Here is a 26,856-nt window from a genome sequence, read left to right on the forward strand (position 1 = left end):
TCCGAAAACCCACTATACCCACCACCGCAAGATTGCCGAACTTTGATAACATCCCAGTAGCTGCACTGAACTCCACAACATCCTTACAGCTCTTCGAGAGCTTATCCCCGATGGCACAATTGGCTAGCGCGTCAGACTGTTAATCTGGAGGTTGGTGGTTCGAGCCCACCTCGGGGAGATTCAATGGTTAAATCCCATCAAGGACTCACTTTTTTGTTAGTTGACCTATCAATTTGGTTCCTAATTATGAGCAGAGGAGGGGCAAGGCCATGCATGATATCCAAAGCGACTTCCAGCATGCTGCATGAAGCCATCCAAGACCTAGACACAGCTTCCAAGCGCTGTGGTGCAGACAAGTCCCCTGCCGGCCTTGGGTCGCGCGACGGGGGTGGGCAGACATCTCTACAGGGGGGTTTGAGCTAAAACGAGGTGCTGCTAAGAATACGGAGACACAGCGCTAAACATAGCTATATTTTTTTACCTAGTTGATTTGTTTCTGTTGTTCATGCCCAATACACGAGCGTTTAGACCCACTTGAATATCAATGGGCCTAGGTGATGCTCTTCTTGGTAACGACCATACACAGCGGTTGTTTAGAATGAGGGAAGAGTATTTAAAATTCGAAGTGATGGCGTGTATTCAAGGTTTATGAACGAAAATTGTTGAGTCTCAAGACAAATAACCATCTACCAATAGAGTTAGTTGTAGAAGCGTAAATAGGTATTGGTACGTAGACCTCTCCGGGAAATGATCCTTTAAATTGCAACTTGACCACGGATAGTGACAGGCCTAAGCAAATGATGGTACAGCGTTACTAGTGCTAATCACCGCGCTCATAATACCAAAGTAGTCCACCAATACATCATTATCCTTGTGTAGATCTTGCTGCACCCAGATGGACTGGATTGTGTTCTTGAGCTCCTGGACACTTCGAATACGAGCGTCTCTTTGGGTCCGTTCAATCAGGTTGATAATGGCTACTCTCTGCTCATCTCTCTGGGCCTCGCAAGCGAGAATCAACAAGGGAAAGAAGTGCTCACAGGCACATGACTTGATAGGCCCAGAGAATGCGGCATCTACCAAAGATTCAAGATTTGCTGCTGGTTCCCACGGGCTCTGCGAGGCCCGTGCAAGATATATCTGCGTCGACATCTGATATAGTTCTATAGCGAACTTGCCATCGGGGGTTGATGCAGCCGAGGCTGACTTGATATGAACGTTTCTTATTCTTCTTGAGAGATCCTTGAGATGGTCTTGATACTCCTCATTACGGCTTCTGGGATCCCTTGGATCGACCAACGTGTCGCAGATTTCGGACAACAGGTTCAATATTGCATACGTAGGGTTCACAGAAGGCAAGTTCTGCAAAGTCGGCATTAGCAGAGGCGATAAATAGGCGTGTCTTGAGAATTACGTACGGGTCTATGTCTCGTTAAAGACGGATATCGAAGATCTTGGTGTTTGGGGCTGTTTCTGATTGAGGCCTTGGGGACCAATGACTTGTGACGCCAATGATGCACAGCGAAGCGAGAAAGTGTTTCGTGATAATGGACCCAATTAAGCAGATGACCAGTATCGCTTTCGTACGGTTGGTCCTTGAGCTGGGTCGCTTGGATCATGTCCATGGCTCCCCATGTGTGCCACAGCCATTCGCCCGACGCTTCCGATGGTTGTAGCATCTATACCCGATAGTTAGGCCAAATTGTTGCCTTTTTCTAGACTAAGATTTCTCTATAACTCACCTCAAAAGCTCCCAGAAGCATAGATGCGGCCACGTGCTGGGCAGCTTTGGTCAAGATCAGCGGCTCACCTGTCAGCGAAGCAGCCAGGGACTGGAGTGCCTGTATCTTGAACCGTACAGCCTGCTCGTTAGGCCCATGGCGATGGAGCGAGGAAAAAGCAATTAACGCGCAGAAAAGAGCGACCCCTGAATCTGTATCATTTGCCAGGGCCATGCCGAGGAGTGCATCCCGAATCTGCGAAAGTCGCTGATCAAGTGTAACCAACGAAAGATAGGCAAAACTGTGAACTGACGCGTTTGTCAATTTGAAACCCGGAACAATGAGGCTCCTCGACTCAATGGCACCGATTCAGACTTACAGTAGTGAACCAGGTCCATGTGGTCAATTTGTTGTTGAGGCTGCCTCCCTAATTTTGGGGTAGATCGAAGGAGATGATAGGGATGCATTGGTCCGGACAGATATCCGTACAGTTCCATATCTTGCCAAGTTGTGTTGATGAAGAAGGGGTGAGTCAACCTCTGATCCGACTGACTTGGTGGCAACACCACTAACGGAGCGTCATTGCCCGTGATTGCACGCTTCTTGTCGTTTTCCCTGGGCCACGAGAGGCGCAGTTCATACCCCTGACAGTCTCGCTGGGCTCGAGCACACTTCATACAGGTTGGTAAGCCCCCGTCGCACTGGATCTTGCGAGCTGAAGGAGCGAGATTAGAGAACTCTTTTCTGGGTTCAGGCTTGGTGACCGCAGTCAATACTAACCTGCACAAGTCCAGCAGCCTTTTCGAGCCTTCATTGTGGCGGCGAATGATCCGGCATTTTTTGGCCAAGACGCAGTCGGTGTTAACGGCCAAGATCTGGAAATAACGACTCTGGTGATGGATTCCTTTGATCGCACTGCTCGGAGAAAGTTGCCCTTGATGGGTCGTCTGACATTAAGTACGTCGGCGAGGCAGCCGAATCCAGTCATTTGTCAGCTTGCCCGAAACCTACATAACCAAAGGGACCCCAGTCTGTGCCATCTACCGATTATTACCCCACACGAAGCAACTTTTATCGAGCCTAAGAGCTGTGTGCATATCCCCGCTTAACCTCTTTGAGCCACTAGCTTATTTTGGATCTCACTTCCCTCCATCACAACGTGCCACAAATCGCAAATCCTAGGCGCCAACATATCATCAGTATACGTCAACTAGTTGTTGATTAGAAATATGAATGCTGTTGTGAGATACTCGTGTGACCGTGACTTGAATATAAATTCCTCGTTTTCGACTTATTCATGTAGATATTCCATCTCGAGTACACAAGCCTCATCCTCAATTACCCTCTCACCCTTCCAAGCACCAACTATACAACTTTCTGTTCTCATCTATAACAAACATCAAACATGGCCACCTACCTCATCACGCAAGCAACTGGCCAGCAAAGCCGCTGGGTTATCTCGCACTTGCTTGCAGCGGGTGCCAAAATCCACGCGGTGGTACGCGACCTTCAGAAAGTTCCGCCCATCTTGCAAGACCCACGTGTCACTCTCTTCCAAGGAGAAAGCAAGAATTTCGAGGATATCTTTCGAGCGGCGCAAGGATGCAAAGGAGTTTTCCTAAACACTTTCCCCATCCCGGGACTAGAAGCTCTACAAGCCAAAACCATCGTCGAAGCTTGTCAGAAAGCAGGCGTTGAAAGCATTGTTGCATCCACGACCCACGCCACATCAAAGAAGGAAATGTGGGATAACGATGCGACCAAGGCGATCCAACTGCACCACTATTGGACCTCCAAGGCGACTGTCGAGGAAATAGTTCGAGCTGGAGAATTCCAAGCTTACACGATTCTTCGGCCGGCAGTCATCCATTTCGACCTTTTCTTGCCAGGTGCTCTGGGCAACTTCCCTCGCCTTCCAACTCACGGAGTTTTAGACCACCTTCTCGAAGAAGGTTCCACGATGCCTTTCACTGATGCAAATGACCTGGGAAAGTACGCTGCGGCGGCTTTCCAGAACCCGACCAAGTTTGCTGGCCAGGAGATTGATCTTGGAAACGAGCAACTCACCATTGAAGAAGTACGTGACGTCCTCGTCAGAGTCAGCGGCAGAGAAGTGCAAGCTATCAAACGAACTCCTGAAGAGGTGGAGGAGATGGGCATCAGCGTCTTCGGCCAGAAATTCCAACAATTGTCAAGCATCAAGGACTTCAGCTGGACTTCGGTCGCCGCCAAAGATGTCCAGGACAAGTTCGGAATACCATTCACGCCACTTGAGGCGGCGTTGCAGAGGGATAGGGCTCTACTCTTGGAGTGCCTGCCAGCCAAATAAGCTTCCTAATATTTGGGTGCCGCTACTCATCGACGATCTGCAGAGTTTTCTAATGAGGGCCTGTATTGAGAACAATTGGGCGATGAGCAGATAATGACAACGCTGGCGACGGACCCGGGTTCGTCGCCTGGCACTGACCCGTCGACCTGGTCATGATATTGGTTCAACGTGCCGTTGAACTCTCTTTTCAGACAGCTTTTCATCCTTGGATCACTCGTGCGTTATCGGCCTCTAGCCTACATTTAGCTTAAAAAGAAATACACTACTCATTTATTCCTAAACTACTCGACTTGTCAAAGGAGTTTTCAAAGCGTTACACTGGCTTATCGTGTATTTTTTACTTCATAATCAGTTTTGTGTAACGAATCTTCACTGAAAGCCACGTAGAATCTGGCATGAACAAAAAACGGAATGATTTTTGGACATAAAATGTGAGAAGCAAGAACTGACAAAGACCCACGGCCACCTCACTACGGGATTATGCCTAGGCTACTCCCGATGGAGGTTTCCTGACTCAAAACCATTTTCACTATGGTATTCTCTGCTATATTTTTATTCTTCGGCTCCACAAAGCTGGCAGATTCTATGGTAGTAACAGCTACGGATGTTCAAGCCTGTGGTGTCTACCGAGGTGAGAACGCTGACATGCTTCATTAAGGTTTGATGCCCACCGAAGCCATATGTAGTGATAGTTCAGTAAGTAGCAATCAAATCTGGGATAATGGAAGGGCGGTATGCGTTGGAAGTCTTATATAACGAATCGAGGATTCTGAAGCCAGATACCAAGGGTTTTGATGACTCTGCGCTTCCGCCCGGGAATATTATGCCACAAGCAATTGGCGTGGATACAGAACAGACAAGACAGAGAATCATAACACACATTGTATTGGTAGCTTGAATTGTATCTGGCAACAGATGCGTGGCGAATTCTGAATTGCTCAGATTACCATGTAGCAGGAGGCTAACCAAAAAGCAAAGAGTTATATAGCATAGGTGTTAACGTCTTTTCGTCTAAGTCAACCAGGCTTGGCATAGGACACGTGATGGAACACGTGACCGCGGTGTATATAGACAGATACACGCCAGAACCCATGGGGGGGGGTTCAACCTTGAAGATATTACTTTGCTTATACCTAGCTTTTACTTTGCTGCTTGTGTTGTTTGGTCCTTTCTGCTCTATTTGCCTGATTTACGTTAACCCTCTATTTGCAACATCTTATAATCCCTCCGGGATCAATCCCGTTCCTACGATAGTCTTACCCCTTCTAGTAGATCCGGAACGGCTGCTAGAAAGACTATAACAAGTAGTAGTACGACCTCTTATAACACTAGGAATTTTCTTTTTGTAACTAGTTACGAGAAGGACCCTAATTCTAATCGACCTTAATATATATACCCTATATTTATTACACTAGGGTATATTAAAGAGTGCTGCAGGTTTACAGCCTAGCAACAGGTGAATCTATAAGATCTATACGTATAGGAACTTAATTAATTTTTCCTTAAAGACGCCTAACGACTGTATACACTAGATTAAGACTTAGCCTCTTAACTAATATATATAAAGGAAGAGTAGGAAAACGGATTCTAACTCCTAGCAGGATATAATAGCAACTTATAGGTAGTAACGTTAATAATACGTATAGTAATTAGACTTATACAAGCAGTACGGAAAGACCCTCTTCTTAACGTACAACTTTATAAATACACACTACTGCCAGCCCTTAGTTGTATAAACTTGTAGACCTCTTATACAGAAGAACAGACAACACCCCTAGGACTACAACAGATACAGGAACCGCTCCCACCTTAAAAACCGCCCCCTATTCTACTAGACGAAGTAACTATAGTAATCCTAATAACTACACTCTAGAACCCCTAGTTGGAGGCATCCTCCTTAAAAGGAAAGAAACCCGTAAGACCCCCTTAAACAAGTTAAGGAGATTACGCTATCCCTACAGCCTAACCTCCTGATTTATCTAAGGGATATTACAAACAACCGCTTTAACAGTAAGGGCCCTATAATACACCCCTAGGACTACTCCCAGGACTTCTAGAGTAATATCTAATAACAACCTAGGCCTAATAGGAATATAAGTTATACCCTTAGTAAGGTTTTTAGCAACCCCTACTAGGTCTACACTAATACTAGAGATAAGCCTATATACTAAACATAGTATACTAGAATTTTAACCTTCCACCTGGGATGTATCCTAATATCTACAGGTAATATCCCCTAGTATAACCCCCTATACCTAACAGCATACTGCTACTCTAGCACTAGGCGGGACCAGCTAGTATGCCTTTAGATAGGATAGTTAGGTAACATCTACTACTATATCTAATAACACCTATATAGGTATAATAAAACACCCCGCCCTACTCCTAGTAATATACAAGTTACACGCCGTATAACCTGTAATACTAGAGGATAAATATATACCCTACAGCTATTTTAAACCAGCAAGCCAGCTAGAATATAGTAATCTACTCTTTTATTTAAGTACTTATAGAAGCCCTAAAAACAACCCCAGCTTTAAGGATATTAACTACACCCTACTAACTATATATAATAGTAAACCCGGCTATTAGTTACTTCTACCTGGATGCTAATATAAGAAGATATAGAACTAACCCTATATTTACTAATAATAGGGTGATAGTACACTAAGAAGTTGAAACTTAAATACAAGGCGTTAACCTATATACAGTAGACCTAGATGAGGCCTACTAGCTATACAGCAATATACACCTTTATCTCTAAGGAGCTGCCTGTAACTAGTGGGACTTCCAGCTGCTAGACTTAGAGAAGAACAACCTAAGGGCTAGAGGATAGGCTGTAATTTAGAAATAAATCCGACTTTAGTTTAGACCTTTACTAGTAGATATAGAAAAGTAGTTCTAGAAATATTACTTTACAATAGCTATAATATATAGTAATAGGGACCTATAGTTATTTACTTAGGACTATTTTAAATACGTAAGGGCATAAGGAGACTTATAGCTATATTAGTAGTTAACCTAGTTCTACTAAAACCTTACCCCTATATTCTAATAATTCCTCTATAAGCTAACAGCAACAGATACTATTAACTCCTTCCTCATGCTGGTAGAGGAACGCTAGAAGGCTATCTAGAAAGCCTACTTAGCGGCCCCTATTAGATCCGTATTTGTTAGTACGGAGGAAAGTAAAGATTACTATACTACAACTTCCTTAAAGGAAGTATACTAAGGCGCTAGATAAGACTAGGACTAGTATACCGGAAGCTACCCTTATAGTAGGGATTAACTACGTAAAAGGTGGAATAACAACTATAATACTAAACGGCAACCAAACAGAGTTAAAACGCAGTAGATACAGGATAATAATGCTAGATACTACACCTAATACGGAAACGTAGGGATGGAACAGCAACCTTAAGACAACCAGTATAATAAACTATAGTAACGGTACCAGCTATAGCAGGATAGACGCCTATTCTACTAGAACAACTAGGGTAATAGCTGTAGATATATATTATACTGCTAAAGGAATAGATATAATATAGATTACGTATAGGTAGTATAGGAAGACGATAAGGACTAAGACGAACGTATTAATAAACTTATTAATAAAGGATATACACTTAATATAATAGGGGGAGATCTTAAGAACGACAATAAGTATAACCTAGTAGATTTAACTATTAACTAGACGGATAAACTAAAAACTAATACCTAATAAAACAAACCTATACTACAACTAGAGATATTAGCACTAGACGATATACCTCTATAGACTAATATAGAGGATTACCTATAAGGCGTAGAGGGAGATACTAAAGCTATATTAGCTATAGACAGTACTTACAGCCTACTTAAGATTACTCTTAGAAACTCCGCCAACTTTATAATCTTAAAAGGATAGATTCTTAAAGCCCTAGTGTAACCCAACCCTAAGAGGCAATGCTGCTAATAAATACATCTCTAAATTAACGTACAGACAGACCCTAACGGTAAAGACTACTCTATCTGTATTAATACAGGAGCATCTATAATTCTTGCAGACAGGTAGTAGGTATCCTAGTTTGCTAAAAAGGCTTAGATCCATCCGATAGAGCTACAGGTAATAAAAGCAGTTAACTCTTCATTTAAAGTTAATAAGGTAGCTATATTTAACTTCTACCTCCTAGAGATTATCTATAATACTAACGTAATAGCTTATATTATAATTACTACTAGATTAGTTAATAGCCTAGAAGCTAAACTTCTCCTTAGGATACTATTCTATAACGACTACAGCGTTGTAGTAGACTTCAACAAGAAGTTAGTTACACTCCGCTCGGCCTAAAGGATAAACATACTAGCAACTATTAAGTCCTGCTTTCTAGTAATCTATAGAGTTACAGCTGTAGTAAACTTAATAATACTAGTAGGGGTAGTCTACTTGGTTCTAGTAGACTTTATCCTACTCCCTATAAAGGAAGCAACCGATAGTATACCTGCTGTATATACGTTCTATACTACCTACAAGTTCCTTCTTAAAGTAATAGTAGACTATTACATACTGAAGTGGAATAGTAGGGATGGATGGATGCAAAACACCACAACACACCCAGCGACTACCACGCACCCTAGGTTCCGCCTACCATAGAGTGACTTCCCGTCCGCAGAGCAACAGAAGTGTCAATTGTCTGTCAGAGATAGGCCTGACCAGGCCTATTCTGAGCAGACAATCACACTTTCTGGGCTGTACGGGGAGGGTCGAGAGTTTGCCTTGTTGCTCAGTGGTCACCTTCGCTACAGTCGCACGCGCGCACAAGTGAATTCATAGAAGATCTCCAGATTACGCAAAGAAAGGAGTATTAATGTGATGGTGTGCGCCGATGTCTGATCAGGCTCAATCTGCTCTGATCAGGTCTAAATACCTGCTGATGACTAAGGAAAAGACAGGATGGTGATGCAGTCAGGGGTAAAGTGGCCCTGCTGTCTACATGTCTGCATGGGCCGCGTGGGTTGAACCCCGCCCCATTCCAATCGTCCCCCAATTTGTTTTCCCAAACGCCTAAAACAATTGCCAAATGACTAAAGAAACCAATCCTGCTATGTCTGATCAGACCTGATTCAACGTTGGCGTAGAGAATACCGGCCAGTGGGCTGCTCCCGCTGCGCTCTGCGTTCCTCCTCGCGCTGAAGCCGGTCCATGTGATCATTCCATTCAAGACCTTCCTCCCATCGCTCCAATCCTTCCCAATCCTCCTGACGTGTGGGCGGCAAGAAGGGCGCCCATGCAGCTGTTTCGGAGGCCACAACCTCAAATGGGTTGTCGAATCTCTCCACCCATTCTTCTTCAGAGTACTGACCGATCCGGACCATACCGCGATCCTCCCTGTCCTTCCTAACGCTGATCAGGCGTGCGTGCTCCTCTGCAAGCACCCTGCGCTTTCCTTCATTGACCATGTACGCGCTGGAAGATACGTTGGTGAGTTCGCCCAGGTTGATAGGGCAGGCGGGGTACGTCGGGCGCGCCGGAGCTGGTGGCTGAACCGGAGGCTGAGGTGGGCCCGGAGATCGGCTCTGCAGTCGCGGAGGAGCCGGAGGATTCGCCGGTCCAAAGGGTCCTCGCTGCTCGAGTCGCGGAGATGATTCGTAGATGTCCTCCTGGATAATGAGCTCATCGTTCGCCTGATCAGGTTGGCCTGATTCTGCAGCTCTTTTCGCAGCGTCCTTGAGGAACTTCTGAGTGTAGGGGCCAATCTTCATATGGGGCCCTGGGCGTAGTCCTTGTCCCCGGTTGACGTCGGTGCAGAACTCCAATGTGATCCAGTTGATCCATTGCTGTCGCACAGGCTCAATGTTTCGCACCATAGCCCAGATAGGCGAGTCCATGAAGTTCAGTATGCCTTCTCGGCCTAGGGCCCGAATCCACTCAACCACATAGAGGCCGCAGGACCATCCGTCTCGCTGCTGAGGTCCTGCCACGACGCCAGCAGTTGCTCGCATACACCTGATCAGGTTGGGAGGAGCGCCAATCTGCTCATACCACTTGAATAGGTTGTTCATATCGGAGCAGAATCTCCTCTCAGACTGTTCAGAGATCCACTGGCTATCATACCAGAAAACGCCTCCACTTGACTGGTTGACCACCAGCCCAGTGAAGTGGTCGCCGTGGGTTGTAATAAACACAACCATATCGCTCTTCCAGACCATCTTCTTATTGGCCGAGCGAACTTGAGGGAATGGGTCGGCAGGATTGTTTGACCAGGCGCAGGTGACCACATTCGAAAAGAATATTTCCCCATCCGCCAAGCTCAAGTATACAGCTGCTTCTAGATTGTCTGTCTGCAACCATTCACGCCTGATCAGGTGTCCCTGCATGTTGTAGAGGGCAGCTCGATGCTGGTCGGGCATAGACGCATGCGGGAAGCGAGTCTTGAGTTGCGCCATACTGTCGCTGTTGTTGAGGATCACCCAGGGAGGCGCTGGAGCGTTGCCGTTCTCTCTCGGGTTGGGGTTCTGTTTAGGCATGTAGGGGTCCATGGGTGTACCAACAGGCTTCGGGAGTCCAGCCATTGGGTTTATTCCTTCCGGCAAGAGATATTGCGATTTCTTTGGGTCCTTCGGCTGCGGCTTGTTCTGATCAGGCTGGAAAGTACGATTGCCGTTGCGTCCAGCATTGCGGTGAAACTGGACAAGTCTCTCCAGATGTCCTGCGTTCCAGAAGTTTGTGCGGCCATCCTGACTGGGTATCTGACATTGTTCTGCAGTGGGAGGGGCGTTCTCTTGCTGAACTGGTAGCTTTGGGCTCGCTTTGAGGTGATCAGGCGTAACCACAACGTCTGGCGGAGGTGAAAGTTCGTCATCGCTTGATTCGTTGCCTGGCTTGGGCTTGCCTCTCACGAAGCCGGGTGTGGCAGGATCAGGGATAGCAGGAGTTCCGCGAGACGAGAAGACGCCTGGGGTGACTCCGCGATCCTGGGGAGTGCTGTCTCTGCCAGAGGGTCGTTGAGACATGATGGGTAGGTGGGTGCGAGTTGTGTGAGACGGGGAAAGTGGTATTGTTTCTGGGAAGGAGCAATTGTTGTTAATTGCTATTGGGAGGTGACAAGGGAGGTCTGATCAGGTGTAAAATGAAGAAAAGAGAAGAAAAAGTTAAGAGGGTGAAGTGCAATGGTTGTGGGTGTTGAGCGGTTGTTGGTTGTCAGTTGCTCTGTTGGTTGGTCGAATTGTTGTGTGGTTGAAAAGAGGGATAGGTTGACCAGAGCAAAAGGTCCCTACTTATATGGATCTCAGAAAGGGTAGTGATTCAGTGACCAGGCAGAAGGAGCCTGTGAATTGTTCCTCCTTTTCATCTGATCGTAGGCATCTGCAGTGAATGGGTCAAAGGTGAAGTCACCAGGCAACAAAGGAAGCAACTCCCTTGCCATCTCGATTCTTCCCTGTGATTCACTCTCTTCTCCAGCCAGAGAATAAAAGAGCAGATTCTTCCCTTGATTCCTGATTCCAACTTTTCCTTCTTCCACCATCCACTCCAAACGACCTTTCTTCAGCAGCCAGCTGAAAATCCCACATCTTTCTCAACTTCAGGCCTGATCAGAGATACAACCGCAAATATGTCTCGTCCCCGCAAGACTGGCAAGGTCGTTCATCGCCGACGTGTTCCTGAAGAAGCAGCCTTCCCGTGGTTCTTTCGTGATGAGCCTATCAACGCGACCTTCATCCCCGTTGGTCCCACCATGACTCTGGTAAGTTCCCTTCATGCCATTCGTCTTAGATAGAGCTGATCAGGTCTAGATCGCCACTTCCCTCGTCTGGCGTAAGCTGGAAGATCCGTACGGCAAGCTTTATGCTGAGGTCCAGTTTGCCGATGCCGTTCTCAAGAAGCAGACTCGTGGAGACGTCGCATCCGCGTTTTGGCAGGCCCTTCCAGGTGGTCAGCACGCTTGGTCTATCGTCAAGAAATACTCCCGATCAGGCACATTCAAGCGTCGCGTCTTCGTCAGCGTCACTCATGAGGGTGGATTCGGCCTGCTTGCTTGGAAGCTCAACGGTCGCCAGCAAGCTTCTCATGCTCTTCTCACTCATGCCTTCGGCGGCCGCAACTCCGTTCCTTGCCACTGCTGCGAGGACCGCTGGCGAACTCTCTCGGTCGATCCAGCCAAGCCTGATCAGGGCCGAGTCATGGCTCCTTTCTGGGAATGCGTCTCCCTTCCGAATGAATTCGGTAACGCCTGCTCTAACTGCCTGTATCACGAGACTGCCGCCAACTGTTGCTTCCGTGACGACGACTTCTACCGCCGCTTCGGCTATGGAGCCCGCCTTCCTAATGGCACTCGTCGTGCTGACGGTGGTGGAGTTCCTTCAGCTCTTCCATACAACATCCCCTCAGTCAACTCGATTCAGATTCATCAAGCCGATCTCCTTCTCATCGTGGAGCAGCAGCGCGCCAAGTATGGCAAATCCGACCTTATCCCCTCTGTGTACGTCGGTACTCAGTATGAGATAAACGATATCTGGGCGGTTGAGGAGGATAGTGCTTAGGGCTGATCAGGCGTCTCTTGAGCCTGTAGGCATGCTTTTAGATCATATGGGTTTGGGGGGGTAGAGGTCGTTGATATTGGGTTTTCATGGTTGACTTGGGTGGTGGCTTTCTGACATTGGGTGTTCCACCGTCTTCGTCCCCAAGTGTCTGGCGGCCAGGGAGTGCAGGCAGATACTTTTCCATAGAACACGCAATGGGAACAAAGGTTGCAGCTTATGCGTAGGCCTGATCAGAAGAAGCTTAATCCATGGCGATGTACTGATCCTTATCCTTTGGGCCAGAATTTGAAAGGTCAACAACTAAGGTGCCATGTTGTTGGTTCCAGGCAGTGATTTCATCTTCCAGTTTTTGTCGTTCTTGCGCCCATTCGAGTTCCTTCGCCCGTAATCGCGTAATTGGTGTGTGTTCGCCCTGATCAGGGCTGTTCATCAATCCCAAGTCGAACGGGTTAGCAGAGGGGGGAGATAGGAAGACTTCTGAAATCGCGTTCTGGAGTTCCTTCGCAGCCCACATTGGGTCCTCTGGCTCCCAGAATCCCTCGGGGGTCTTAATGAATTTCTTCAACCTGTGACCACCATATGTTGCCCGTGTAATTTCTTCCCCAGAGAGTGTCTCCAGTCGGTAGGATGAGGACTGATCAGATACAGATTTCACTCTAAGCGGTCCTGTCCATCTGTAGTGGAGTTTTCTGTCTTTAGACTTGTCTATAGCCCTCTGTTCGTCAAAGAGTAAGACCATATCTCCAGGTTCAAATTTCGATTCTCTCAGGGTACGGGCATGGCGTTCGTTGAAACGTTTAGCCTGATCAGATCGAACCTTGTTGACTCGTTCAATAGCAAGACGTCGGTCTTCATCCAGCTGCTCAAAGGCTCGCAGCCTGGTGAGGAGTTCCTGCTCCTGATTTGTGACTCGTCCCCAGTCGAGGACTCTCCAAGTCACCGTTGTTCCATCGATTGGTGTAATGGCCTCATAGCCACAGACAAGATAAAAGGGGGTGAACCCAGTTGGCGCCCGGATTGTTGTCCTATCCGCAAACAGTGTCAAGGGAAGAATTGGGCCCCAATTCTTCGTTCCTCCGCCTGACCAGACCCGTAGAGCATGGGCAATAGGCTGGTGACCCTTCTCGTTGAGTCCGTTGGCTCTTGAGTTGTAGGCTGAAATAACCTTTTTCTTCGCTCCGTATTTCGCGTTGAGCGCGTCGACGCACCCCTTATTTTCTGATCCTCCATCCACAAGGAGCTCCTTATAGACCCCATGCCGGCAGATAATATCCTCAAACAGGAACTTAGCTACCACCTCTGACGTTGCTGTAAGAGACTGCCTTGCCTCTGGCCAGCCCGTCAACATACAGCGTGCCTCGATGCATGCCCACTTGCCGATCCATTGGATGTCAAGACTAACCCTTGTGAATGGCAAGCCGCCGACTAGCGTACCAATGTGGCGATCGTCTTTTCGGCCTGATCGGGCGAATTGGCAGCCTGGGCATGAGGCTACCACTTCTTGAACCCTTCGGTACATATCTGGCCAGAAGTATCTTTGGGCAAGTCTGTGGAACGTCGCGTTGCGTCCCCGGTGTCCTGATTCGCAATGGGCTGTCCTGATCAGGTCATCGCGCTTATCAGAATCGTCAACGACCAGTCTTGGCATCGGGTAGTTCTTAGTTGGTCTCCGGAAGAGACGGCCGTGGGCTGCCATAAACATCCAGGCTTTCTGTTTGAACTTTGCATATTGGTTGGCTGTAATACCGTCTGGTCGAAGCAGTGTGCGTAAATGGAAGACAATCTGGCGAGTCTCGTCTGACCAGACCTGATCAGATGGGAGCCATTCTACTGGCAGGTTGTAGAGATCCGAATTGTGGGGGATCCTTGTGGCAGTCTTCCTCATGGTTGTTGCGTATGCTTTGGCAAGGAAGATTTTTACTTCAAAGATGTTGGCGTCAACAAAACCCTCAATATCTTCAGGATCTTCTGCTTCCGCCAGATCAGACGGGCCTGGTTGCTTGCGGGAGAGCCCATCAGCAGCAGTATTCTTCGTCCCCGGTACGTGCTTGACGTCGAAGTCGAAAAGCCGTATCCAGGCGATCCAGCGAGTAATCAGTGCGCCAGGGAGATCACTTGCTCCTCCGTTGAGCTGGGCAACCAAGACTTGGGCGTCAGTCTCTAGTAGGAATTTCACCCCATAGATGTATCCCCTTAGCTTCTTTAAGGCCATCAGAACAGCTCTCAATTCCAGCTTTCCAGAATCGTAGCTTAGCTCTGGGCCTCTCCAGATACCACTCTCATACCTTGCTACTGCCCGCCCACCAGTAATCATCTGGCTCAGTACTGCGCCCCAACCTCGTAGGCTCGCATCTGTTGAAATGATGATTAAACCAGCGTTTGGGCTGTAGTCAAGGCTGATCAGGACTGGGTTGGTTGTCAGAGCTGCTTTGAGGTCATCCATGGCCTTGATCTGATCAGGTCCCCAAACGAATGGTGCATTCTTTCGGATCAATTGGAGCAGTGGGGCAGACTTCGTAGCGAAGTCCTCAATCCAAGAGCGGTACACCGTAGCTACTCCCAGAAATGATCTGACGTCCCCAACGTTCTCACATGCCGCCCACTCGAGGATTTTGATGACTTTGGCCTGATCAGGTCTGCGTCCCCCTGATCCACAGAGATATCCAACGATAACAGCCGAAAGCTGGCACCATTGAGATTTGCCTCCTGCGATCGTGCATCCCGCTAACTCCACGTTGAGCAGAACTTTGTCGACATTCTGAAGGTGCTCATAGACGAACCGCCGTATTCCAGGGTGATCAGGTAATTCCTCGTTGCTGTACGTTGAAACAGGGCCCTTGATAGCTATATCGTCTAGAAAAGGCCGGCAGCAGTGAGGGATAAGGTCATATAGGATTCTCGTGATGACCCGCATGAACTGTGCTACCGAGTTTGTTGCCCCCTGTGGCAAAGTGCACATTCTCAATAATCCCAGCGGTGTCGCGAAAGTCGTTAAATCTCTGCTCAGCACGTCCAGCGGAACCTGATCATACCCAGAATAAAAATCCAGCAAGGAAATCATCTGGCACATAGCGAAGTCCTCTGAAAACTTGTCGACCCCTGGTGGCGCGAAGGCATCTCGCAGGGTGACCCCATTCATCTTTGTGGCCGAGTTGATCAGGCGCATATTCCCGTCCTTTTTCATGACCAAGAACCAAGCGTTCCTGTAAGCCGCATGGCTTTCTTCTAATACGCCTCGCCTGATCCGGTCACGGAGCATCTGTAGAACCCGGTCTTCAAGACCCTTCGGAATCGGTATCGATTTTGCTCGCCAGGCCTTATGCGGTACTGTCTTGATCGTCTGTGGAGGAGCCACCTTTGGATCCAGACTCCCACACTCGCTGAATTCCCAGGCTAGAGCCTTTTCTCGGTTGTATAGGATCTGCTGGAGGAGCTCCCTTTCATTTGGCAGTAGGTGCTCAACAGTCGCAAGTATATCTCCAAGACGCTCAGGCGTAAGCCGCGATCCTTGTTCGATATCAGAGAACTTTGGCGTGATCAGGCCAGAGTAAGGACTGTTGTCTCGAATCATCCTTCTCTTAGCCTCCTGGAGATTCTTGATTTTCCATAAGGGGTCGCCTTCAGGGGTAGTGCCATCTGATGGTTCGTCATCAATCGGGTTGATTTTCTTATCCTTTGTCTTGTACATGGTGTAAGCTTTGACTGTAGCCTGATCAGGCGTAGGTTGCTTTCGGTTCATAGCATTAATAACTCGTCGGTTCTCAATACGTGATTGGCACCGATCCCATGCTGCCTCTGTTTCTCTTGCTGTCGTGACGATGGAGTTGATCCATCTTTCCGCTGCGCGTTTGTCTTTCCTTTTTGCAGCTTTTGTCGTGTAAATCTTTGGATAGGCCTGATCAGGCGTGCATCGATGCCCAGATGGTGTTTGGCAGTCGGTGCAGTCAGGGGAATGCCGCCCAAGTTTATCCATCGTCTTCCGCACGTTTCCCAAGACCGGTCCGAGTGTTTCTTGGGCAATTACTCTGAACACTTTGGCGAAGTCTTCGTCGTCTAACGGGATCACCTCCTCGTCGTCTTCCTCTAATTCCAGCCCGGGGTATTCCTTCCTTCCAGCACGCGTCCCGGTATCGCTGCTGGGTTCTAGTTTCCCTGGCTGAGCGGAGGAGTGGGGGCGGCAGCGAAATCCTCTACATACTTATCCCATTGCGGGAAGTAGGAGCTGAAATCTCCTGCACTTCCAAGGTTGATAAAACCTACTGGAATGTGTAGCCTTGTGGTTCCAGAGGTCAGGACGGCGCTGATCAGGTCTTCATCATACTCGAAATTGAGACGAGAATGCACCTGAAAGGGGCCGCCTAGAAGCAACGGATCGGTAGTCGCTCGATCATCAGCGATAAAGAGCGTTGTGGGGATCTTATATTCGCCAACCCAAACCCATCCACACATCGCGCCGTCAAAGTCAGATCTCCCAGCAGCAGTAGGAGTAAACGTCTGCATTCCCATCATTGTAGGCGTCGTCAGCAGGTTGTGCTTGGTAGCGTACGATCGGCTGAGGATGTTGGCTTCCGCTCCTGTATCCAGGATGGCCTGAATCTTCGCGTTCTGATCAGGCGTATCTCCTCCTACAGAAACCTCAAGGACCAGATGTGGCATCACAAAGTTTGGCGAAAGTTTGTCGATCAGTTTGGGGTCAACAGCATACATTGCTTTAACCTGCGTGGTATTTTGGTTGAATGCATGACGTTCTTCCTCATACTTACGCATGATAGCTTCAGCAGCCTCTTTGTTAGACGGCTTTGCTGTGCTTAAGAGCCCATCCGGCGCCTTGAGAAAGATATCCCGGTACCCGTTATCGTTAAGCAACTGCCTGGCGGAGGCCAGCATGTGTTGCTTGAAAGCCGGCCATACAGAAAAAGCAACTTCAAAGGGTATAGTTACTGATCCTGTCAATTTCCGGGTGACAGCGAGTGCAGCAGCCGAATTCTCATCGAGTCTGACCTGATCAGACTGCCCTACGCTCGGAAGGTCTATCGTTTCTACAGATGCTTCACGAGTAGGCTGTAAGATCATTTCGACTTCCGGAGAATCAGGCCTGCTTGGCATGTGCTCGCGTGGCCGGTCGGTGTTGCTGTTTCGCCTCGGTGTCCATTTCGACTTTTCAACTCGCCCTGCCAAGGGGGATTTCAGGATTCTAGTCTGATCAGGCTTGTTCCATTGTGCTTGAGACCTTGTCGCCGCATCAATTTTAGCGTATGAAGTTGCAAGCACGCTGGTGTGTGTCTGCAAAGGCTGGAGGCACGCCTTAACCGCCCGGACACCAACAGTAGGCAACTCAGGGGCCATAGATTTCACAGTGGCAGACATTGGTCGCCCGACGTCGTTGTCTAAGATGGTTCTTGCCGCAGCTGATGGTCCTGGGTATCTTGCGTTGTTGGCAATGTGGGCCAGCACAGCGGGGCGGTCCGGTTGGAAGCTACGTCTTGCATCCCAAATCACAGAATCAGGGACTTCCGTTATATCTGGGGATGACGATCTGATCAGGCCATATTTGTAACAGTTGTCCTGATAAACGATCAGACCGGCACTCTTGTCCTCAAGGAGCTGCGGGCACCTCCAGAAAGTTCGGGAGTCACACCCATCATACCAGCATCTGTCTGGGTGGCCGGGCACGAATCCGGGCTTCCTGAAACTGTTCGGACCAGCGTCTCCTCGGAATCCCCCGTAGTTGGCTTCACCACGCGTTGCAGTGCTGGTGGTGTATGCTTTAACCGGCGGAAGACCCGATGTTCGGAGAGCCAGAGTCAGAGCTTGCATCTGGGCCGCCAGGTGATCGAGGGACGGATTTCCCTGTAGAGTAACGTCGTTCCGTTCTGGTACCGTTTTCGGGCTGGTCTTACCCTGATCAGGCCTGGATACCGTTTTCCTGGTTGTCGTTGAAGTGGGCGGGGCGGCTGCTTCCTCTTGAGTGTCGCCAAACGCGCCTTTATACCTAGCCTTTCCACTAATCCAGGAAAGCATCGCCGGCTTAAAGGAGCTTAACCGTCCTTCTTCAAACAGATCCCCAGGCTTCATGCCTAGTTGTTGGGCCACTTGTGTGAAGGCATTCTCTGTAAACCTCTTGGCAACCAACTCAATAAGCTCAGGGTCAGAGATCACAGACTTGCCCCTCGCTTTTGCCTTAGCCTTGACACTGTCAATCTTTTGGAACAGTGTTGCAGCCGTCGTTAGATCATCATCCTGGATTAGGGGTCCTCTGATCAGGTCCCTAAGCTGCTTGTTGGGCCTAAGGACAAGTTCTTCATCGAGTGGCCCATATGTGTCGATCATGAAGGTCTTTACTGCCTCCCAATCGCCAGTTGCAACCACGTTTTTCACAGTTGCTCTATGTTCTTCTGGCAAATACCATGGGAACGCAGTAGCCATGTCTTTCTCAGAGTAACGGGATAGTCCAGCAAGTGCTTCGAACTTTTCCACGAATTCCGACACATTGCAACCATCAAATGTAGGTGCTCCAGTGGTTCCAGGGGCTGGCATTTTGATACCAGGGGCAGACCTTCTGCTTCCCCCCTCAATGGTATTCTTGAGTATCTGGGCAAATTGAGCCATCATTATGGCCATTCCGGCCTGATCAGACCCGACGGGCGTCGATGCCATTTCTGGCACTGTCGTAGGTTCTACAAGCGGTGGAGTTCTTGGTATCTCGTCCAGGTTGTCGCTTCCTTCGTCAGGAATCTGAGGCCCAGGTTCCCTCCAACCGGTAAATGAGTGCAAGCTGCCCGGTTCGGTAGGCGCTGCGCTTGAGGAAGCCGTCGTCGCCGCTGTGGCCTGATCAGGAATGGGCAACGCGTTATCGCCCATCTTTCGGCCACAAGGGCAATCCTGGTATTGTGCGGAGTGATCTTGTCGTTGTTGCTGTTCGTGATGTTTCGAATGGTTCCCCCTTTTTCGGATGGCGGTTTCGACAATTCCTTTTGTAGTTTTCGCAAAGACGGCTACCCCCATTAGAATTGGCCTGATCAGGCCTATTCCGATGTTTTCCGCCCATCTCGAAGTCAATTGAAGTGAGGCGGTCACGATGTCTCGACACCAGGGAATGTAGATGAGTCCAAGACCCAACTTTACCACAGTCCGCTGATGCTTAATTGTTACCGCCCCACTCCGCCTTCTCGTATTTTCGCTTAATGTCAATATTTTGCCCCTGATCAGGCCAATATTCATTTGAATCTGGAGTCCAGATACAATTTGGCCGTCCCCCGTGAAACTAATGCGGTTTAGCTCATATCCCGCAATATCCGGGGGGCCAAACGATGTCGGTGTGTCAATCATTTTCGTTCGGCAGTTGACTCAACTTCCTTGCAACCTTACTTCAATACACAGATTGACAGGGGCCAAGGAAATGTCGGTCAACCGAATCAATCAGTCAATCAATCAGTATCGTTTCAGGGTCAAATGTCTTCTCCTGAAGTAGTCGCACATGTCGGTTTTCCTCTGATCAGATCAGATTCATCTTGTCGCCAAAGAATTTGGTTTGTCGTTGTGGTGTAAGAGGTTATCAACCTCTCATTGGTAATGAGAAGATCGGTGGTTCGATTCCGCCACGAGGCACCATTGAAGTGGAATAGTAGGGATGGATGGATGCAAAACACCACAACACACCCAGCGACTACCACGCACCCTAGGTTCCGCCTACCATAGAGTGACTTCCCGTCCGCAGAGCAACAGAAGTGTCAATTGTCTGTCAGAGATAGGCCTGACCAGGCCTATTCTGAGCAGACAATCACACTTTCTGGGCTGTACGGGGAGGGTCGAGAGTTTGCCTTGTTGCTCAGTGGTCACCTTCGCTACAGTCGCACGCGCGCACAAGTGAATTCATAGAAGATCTCCAGATTACGCAAAGAAAGGAGTATTAATGTGATGGTGTGCGCCGATGTCTGATCAGGCTCAATCTGCTCTGATCAGGTCTAAATACCTGCTGATGACTAAGGAAAAGACAGGATGGTGATGCAGTCAGGGGTAAAGTGGCCCTGCTGTCTACATGTCTGCATGGGCCGCGTGGGTTGAACCCCGCCCCATTCCAATACTATAGCGTATACCTATCTTTAACACTTTAGGCCGGCTAATATACATACGCTAGGGCGTAAAGCTAGGAAGATTAGTCTTATACAGTAGGAAAGAGGTAGCCTAGCTAATTAATAAAGATAATCTAGATAAGATAGCTGCTATAGAATATATAAACTTTATAGATATACCTAAAAACATTATAAATGCTATCTACTAGCTGGAGCAGCTAATAGATTAACTACTAGCATACTAAAAGCCACCGTTATATAGTATATTAAAGCTATATATATACCTAATAAAGAAAAGCAAGCTGGGTGTAGAAATATATACTAACGATAAGGATTTCACCTTATAGCTTCTAGAGTTAATTAATTAGAACGATATATATAAGGATTACAGGATAATTCTTATACCGGATAAGGATAGGATGTATATTAACTTACTAGACGGATGATAGAACTAGAAGCAGAATATTAAGCTATTCCTACTTAGCCTAGAAGACTAGAGATTCCTTAATAAGGATATAGATAAACGCTATATAGCTAGAAAAGCCAGGTGGATAATACAGCTAGTAGTAATTGCTTATCCCCTGTTTATCGTATAGAAATTTAAGGAGGATGGGACTAAACATAAGGGCCGTATAGTTAGTAATATACGCCCCCTTAATAGGTAGGTAATTCTAGACGTATACTTACTCTCTAACTAGAAGGATATTATAGGAGTATTATATAGAAAGAAACAAATCTTAATGTTTAATACATCTAAGTTCTTCTACTAACTTAGCGTATACTTAAAACATAGGGACAGGATGGTAATAATAAGTCCTAGGGGACTTAAGTACTTTAATGTAGTCTTAATGGGATTTAAGAATGCTTCAGCTTATACCTAGCGATTTATAGATAGACTATTCTATAAATACCGCCACTTTGTTAAGGTATATATTAACGATATTATAATCTTTAGCAACTTAGAGGAGTAACACCTCTAGCACCTAGAGGTAGTCCTGTAAATATTAGATGAGAACTAGATCTATATTAGCGCTTTAAAATCGTTTATTAGGTTCCTATCTATATAATTACTTAGATACGTTGTAGATAGAGATAGAATCTAGAAAACAGATAACCGTATAGCTATATTCTAGAAACTAGAGTTCCTATAAAATCTTAAGGCACTTAAGATGTATCTTAGAATGTTAGGATAGTTACGCTACGGGATACCCTAGTATAACGTAATAACTATACTACTTTAGTAATAGAAAACTAACATGCAGGTATAAATACAGGAGAAAGGCGACTTACCTAAGGAACTATCCTAAGCGATACAGGCAGCTTGCTTTACTAAAGCTAAGTTTAAGCTAATAGAGTTAGAGCTTAAGGTATAGCAGGCCCTATAGAACCAACTTTATAACTAAACTGTAAGATATTACTACAACCTTAAGAAACCCCTCTTTTTTAAAGTTAACGCTTGTCTTAATAGGTTCAGCCTTATAGTGTTCCAGCTGGATGAGGAATAGGATGGCGTAAAGATCCCTAATAGGGATATTATATAGAAACACGTTAGACCTATACTTTTCCTGTTACAGACTACTATAACAGTAGAAAAACGTTTCGGCACTACTAAGGTAGAGGTAGCAGCTGTAGTCTAGGCTGTAAAGAAACTTAGAAAATTAGTCTAGTTAAATAGGAATAAGGTAAACATCCTTACTAACCATGTAGTAATAGTTAGGATTGTTACTTATACCTCGTTAAAGACTATAGACTTTAATAAGGTAAACCTTAAACTAGTAAATATAGTAAACTACCTCTTGCAGTTTAGGCTGAAGATCTTTTATATTCTAGAAAAGCTTAATGTAGTTCTAGACGCACTAAGTAGACTAGCTATAATGCGTCTAGACATCTCAGCTAGGTTCCTATACTAGGATAAACTAGTAGATATTAATAATAAAGACGACGTAGATAAACCTAAGACAGTACACCTAGCTACTACAGTAGGTATATTATTAGAAACAGTAACTGTAATATTTACCTATATTCTAGAAGAACTTATACGTAAGATTATAATAGGATACTAAGGTAACAAACAGCTATATAACCTATACGCTATAGTCTAAAAGATAGAAGTAAGTAACATCCCCTATATCTCCCTATAGGAAGCAAGAAAGTTAGTAGAACAGCTGAGATGTAAAAAACTAAAATCGTATAGGAGAGTAAAACTATATATAATTAACGAGAAGGGACGCCTATACTACCTTACATCTAACAGGACGTATAAACTCTGTGTGCTTAAGAGCGTAGCAGTAGATGTACTTGCTTTTATGTATAACGCGAAATTCCACCTAGAAACAGACAGGATGTTAGCTAAACTCTAGGGTATTTACTTTAAAAACAAGAAACATACCGTCAAACAGTATATTATATACTGCCTAACATACTAGGAAAATCAAACGGATTACATAAAGCTAGTAGGTTTACTTCAGCCTATTGTTACACCTAGTATCCTATATTACACTATTATAATTAACTTTATTACAGACATGCTAGAGATCTCCTTAACGGCCTCGTTCTAGATGGTCTCTAGCTATAAGGTGTATAATAGCCTATACACTATAATATGTAAGTTTAGTAAGAAGATCTTATTAATTCTAGGAAACATAAAGTATAAGGCCTAGAACTAGATACAGGTACTAATCCAGGTACTTCTCTTTTGCAACTAGAGACTTCCTAAGGAAATTATTAGCAACTAAGATCTAAAGTTTGTATTAGCTGTATAAGGGGGGATATTTTACACCCTCTATACTAAGTTACTTATAACTACAGCCTACTACCTACAGACAGATAGGTAGAGTAAGCAAACGAACTAAACGGTTGAAATTATAATCTAATATTATACTTTTACTAACCTAGAAATACTATAGACTAAGATCCTCCCGTTACTTTAATATATAATTAATAATACACTATTAGTTACTCTAGGATGCTCCCCTAATGAGTTAATGCTGGGATTCCGCTTACAAACTATAATAGACGTTGTTAGTAAAGTAGATACGCTAATAGAGTCTCTAGACGTACTACAGAATACATACTAGAAAGAAGTATTAGTGCTTATAGATACAGCTAGGCTTATTTGTAAGGAACAATATAACAAGCGCTACTAATAGGTAGACTTTAATATAGGAGATAAGGTATACATCCGCCTCAGCTACAGGTACTCCCTTCTAGGTAAGCTGAAATATAAGTAGTCCCTATAGAGAGTAGGGCTATTTTAAGTAATCTAAAAAGTAGGACTACTCGCCTGTAAGCTTAACATCCCCAGCTACTAGTGAGTTCACCTAGTGATATCTATAGCCTAGCTATAAAAGGCACTATAGGGGGAGGATCCCTTTAATTGTAAGGTATCTCCCCTAGAGCTAGTTAAGGTGGACGGCGTACTAGAATATAAAGTCGAAAGGATTATTAAGAGAAGGATTAGGTGGTAATGCAGCAAACACCTAGCGCCTAAGTATCTTATGTAATAGTAGGGATATTTAGTAGCAGTAGATACCTAGAAACCTTATAAGAACTTTAACGCTAAAGCAATAGAGGAGGTAGATAAGTACGATACTATAAATCCTATCGACTAGGTAGTAGAATTCCGTAAGAAAGGCAAACTGTAGTTAGCCTTAAACAACTTCCTGGCGGTAATAAAGCAAGAAGCTAGACAACAGCCTAGATAATAAAACCAGGTATAAAGAGATTATTTACAGCTAGATTACAAACTATTACCTTTTAATAAGGTTAGCTTCCCTTTTACTTTAAATAATCCCTTTAATAGGAATAAAGCTAAGGGATTATTCTTACTAATAATAACGCAAACAACGTAATATTTCCAGCTAGGCGGGGGTAATACGGCAGGTAATAAAATAAACAGTAGATCGTTATACTAGCTGTACTTACCTACTCTACTCTTACTTAAACTCTACTTAGATTTACAGCTTCTACTGTAGTTATATAGATTTACTACTCCTACTGCAACTACCTATATTTACTACCCCTTTCGATATTAGCTTAGTACGGTTATTTATCCCTACCTATAACTACTATAATAACTTTCCTTTCTACAACTAACCTCTAGCAGTAGAGCTGTAAGAATCTTGTAATATCTACCTTTTTTTTTCTTTCTATTCTACTACACCTTATTCCTCCCTTTAACCTATATAGTAGGTATAAATATTTACATATATCTCTACTAGTAACCTATAATACAACCTAGAATAAGTAGTAACTATTAATACCAACCTGCTTACCTGCCTACTAACGTAGCTAGTAACTTTAATAAGGTGGTATTCAACTTTAAATAATTTATTATAGAAAACAAGGCTTAAATAGAATAACTAGTCTATAACGAGACTATATCTAACGTGTAAGATAACAAGTAAGTTAAAGAGACGATTATAGATAAGGAGGACCTCTAGGTCCTAACTCTACTCCAGCCTCCTGTAGGAAACAAGTCTGCTTGTAAGGAATAAAGCACTAAACACGTAGAGGGCACTAATTCGGCTAAGCCCTTATTCCCCAACCTAAAAAGACGCTACTACGCTTAAGCTAGTAGGGCTTAAGATCCTAAGGATAGTATAAACGATTATAAGGATACTAAGACTAACTCTAATTAGGAAGACAACTAGTTTAATAACACTAACAACAAGTCGTTTAAGGATCATAAGGACGAACCGGTCGTCTTGGGTGCTAAGACCCCTAAGACCCTAAGGAACACACGCTTATAAACCCCTGTAACACCTAAGGGTCCTTATACCATCTAGTACCTAACTTACAAGTAAGCTAAGAAACACACTAAACAGGCGTTTAAGACCAACCTAAACCTGGAACTTTATATTAAAGTTTAGAACTAGATTAAGAAATTCTATAAGTCTAAGGAGTCATGCAAGCACCCTAGTATTATATTAGTTGCATACTTCTGTATGGTTACAGACAAGATTAATAAGGTTTATAGAGTATACCTAAAAGGTAAACTATAGATAGAGTACCTCCCTATACACACCTAGATCCTTAGTACAACTTTTATAAAACCACCTAGCAACCTTAACGCTAGTATTACTAGCACCCTCCTTATAGTAAGACGACTTAACCTGCTAACTACCGCTTAACTTAAGTACGTTTACATTAATCTAGCAACTTATAACGTTGTTAAGGAGCTTAACAAGAAAGTCGACAACGTCGTCTAGATAATGGCGGTATATAAAGAGCGTATCAAGACGCTAGAGACAGCGCTTTAGGGTGCCCTTAAGACTGTTAACAAGCTTTCTGTAAACCTTAATACAGCCAACGTAAACTACATGCATCTAGGTAATAACATTATAAACAAGCTTATCCCTAAGGTTAATAAGAATACTATAGAAATTAATAAAGTCTCTATATACGTTAATAACATGCAAGAGGCTGTATGTAAAGGGTTTAAGAAGTATAAGGCTACTATAACTAGTATTAAAACCACTATGTCAGCACTTAGTAAGAAAGTCAGCCTAGCGGCTACGCTTAATAAGTTTAAAAAGGGCCTATTTACTAACTTCATTACAAAAGTTAATAACATTATAGGGAAGGTCGGCACCAGCTAGGCGAAGCGCCCGGCAGAGCTAGTAGAGGAAGAGGAAGTCTGTAAACTAGCGCCTAAGAGGACTCAACTGTCGTTTGTATAAGGATTAAGAGAATATATAGGACTTATAAGATATTTCGCATTTATATATAAAGGATATAGGGATCAGTTGGAGTAATCAGGACGATTACCTCTTAAAGGAGGGGTACTTGTTAACATCTTTTCGTCTAAGTCAACCAGGCTTAGTATAGGATACGTAATAAAACACGTAACCGCAGTGTATATAGACAGATACACGCTAGAACCTATGGGGGGGGGTTCAACCTTAAAGATATCACTTTGCTTATACCTAGCTTTCACTTTGCTGCTTGTGTTGTTTGGTCCTTTCTGCTCTATTTGCCTGATTTACGTTGACCCTCTATTTGCGACATCTCACGATCCCTCCGGGATCGATCCCGTTCCCACGACAGTCTTACCCCTTCTGGCAGATCCGGAACGGCTGCCAGAAAGACTGTGACAATAGGGCCACACATAGGTTCAAGAATGCGATTTTTGTCCTTCAATCAGCGGCAATCGATTGATATCCATACCCAAAGCATCATTATGGAGGATACAATAAGCCAGTGGATATACTGA

At 45.4% G+C, this 26,856-nt stretch overlaps 5 protein-coding genes across 5 annotated transcripts; 2 read left to right on the forward strand and 3 right to left on the reverse strand.

Annotated features, from left to right (window-relative positions):
- Window positions 1-789: 789 nt before the first annotated feature.
- Window positions 790-2,535, reverse strand: EsH8_III_000273 (transcription factor domain-containing protein; the record flags this gene model as incomplete). The annotated part of the gene is made up of 5 exons (XM_083261998.1): window positions 790-1,362; window positions 1,419-1,679; window positions 1,743-2,029; window positions 2,101-2,436; window positions 2,502-2,535. The coding sequence occupies 5 exons, from the start codon at window positions 2,533-2,535 to the stop codon at window positions 790-792; spliced, it is 1,491 nt and encodes a 496-aa protein (XP_083122485.1).
- Window positions 2,536-3,126: 591 nt separating this feature from the next.
- Window positions 3,127-4,050, forward strand: EsH8_III_000274 (uncharacterized protein; the record flags this gene model as incomplete). Its single annotated transcript, XM_083261999.1, has 1 exon — window positions 3,127-4,050. One exon carries the CDS (start codon window positions 3,127-3,129, stop codon window positions 4,048-4,050), a length of 924 nt encoding a protein of 307 aa, XP_083122486.1.
- A 5,103-nt stretch (window positions 4,051-9,153) lies between these two features.
- On the reverse strand, window positions 9,154-11,043 carry EsH8_III_000275 (uncharacterized protein; the record flags this gene model as incomplete). The annotated part of the gene is made up of 1 exon (XM_083262000.1): window positions 9,154-11,043. The coding sequence occupies one exon, from the start codon at window positions 11,041-11,043 to the stop codon at window positions 9,154-9,156; it is 1,890 nt and encodes a 629-aa protein (XP_083122487.1).
- Window positions 11,044-11,642: 599 nt separating this feature from the next.
- Window positions 11,643-12,570, forward strand: EsH8_III_000276 (uncharacterized protein; the record flags this gene model as incomplete). The annotated part of the gene is made up of 2 exons (XM_083262001.1): window positions 11,643-11,774; window positions 11,824-12,570. The coding sequence occupies 2 exons, from the start codon at window positions 11,643-11,645 to the stop codon at window positions 12,568-12,570; spliced, it is 879 nt and encodes a 292-aa protein (XP_083122488.1).
- A 4,143-nt stretch (window positions 12,571-16,713) lies between these two features.
- EsH8_III_000277 (retropepsin-like aspartic protease) lies at window positions 16,714-19,431 on the reverse strand (the record flags this gene model as incomplete). Its single annotated transcript, XM_083262002.1, has 1 exon — window positions 16,714-19,431. One exon carries the CDS (start codon window positions 19,429-19,431, stop codon window positions 16,714-16,716), a length of 2,718 nt encoding a protein of 905 aa, XP_083122489.1.
- Window positions 19,432-26,856: the final 7,425 nt, after the last annotated feature.

Source organism: Colletotrichum jinshuiense, chromosome 3, assembly GCF_051148585.1.
Source record: "Colletotrichum jinshuiense chromosome 3, complete sequence".
Classification (NCBI taxonomy): Eukaryota; Fungi; Ascomycota; class Sordariomycetes; order Glomerellales; family Glomerellaceae; genus Colletotrichum; species Colletotrichum jinshuiense.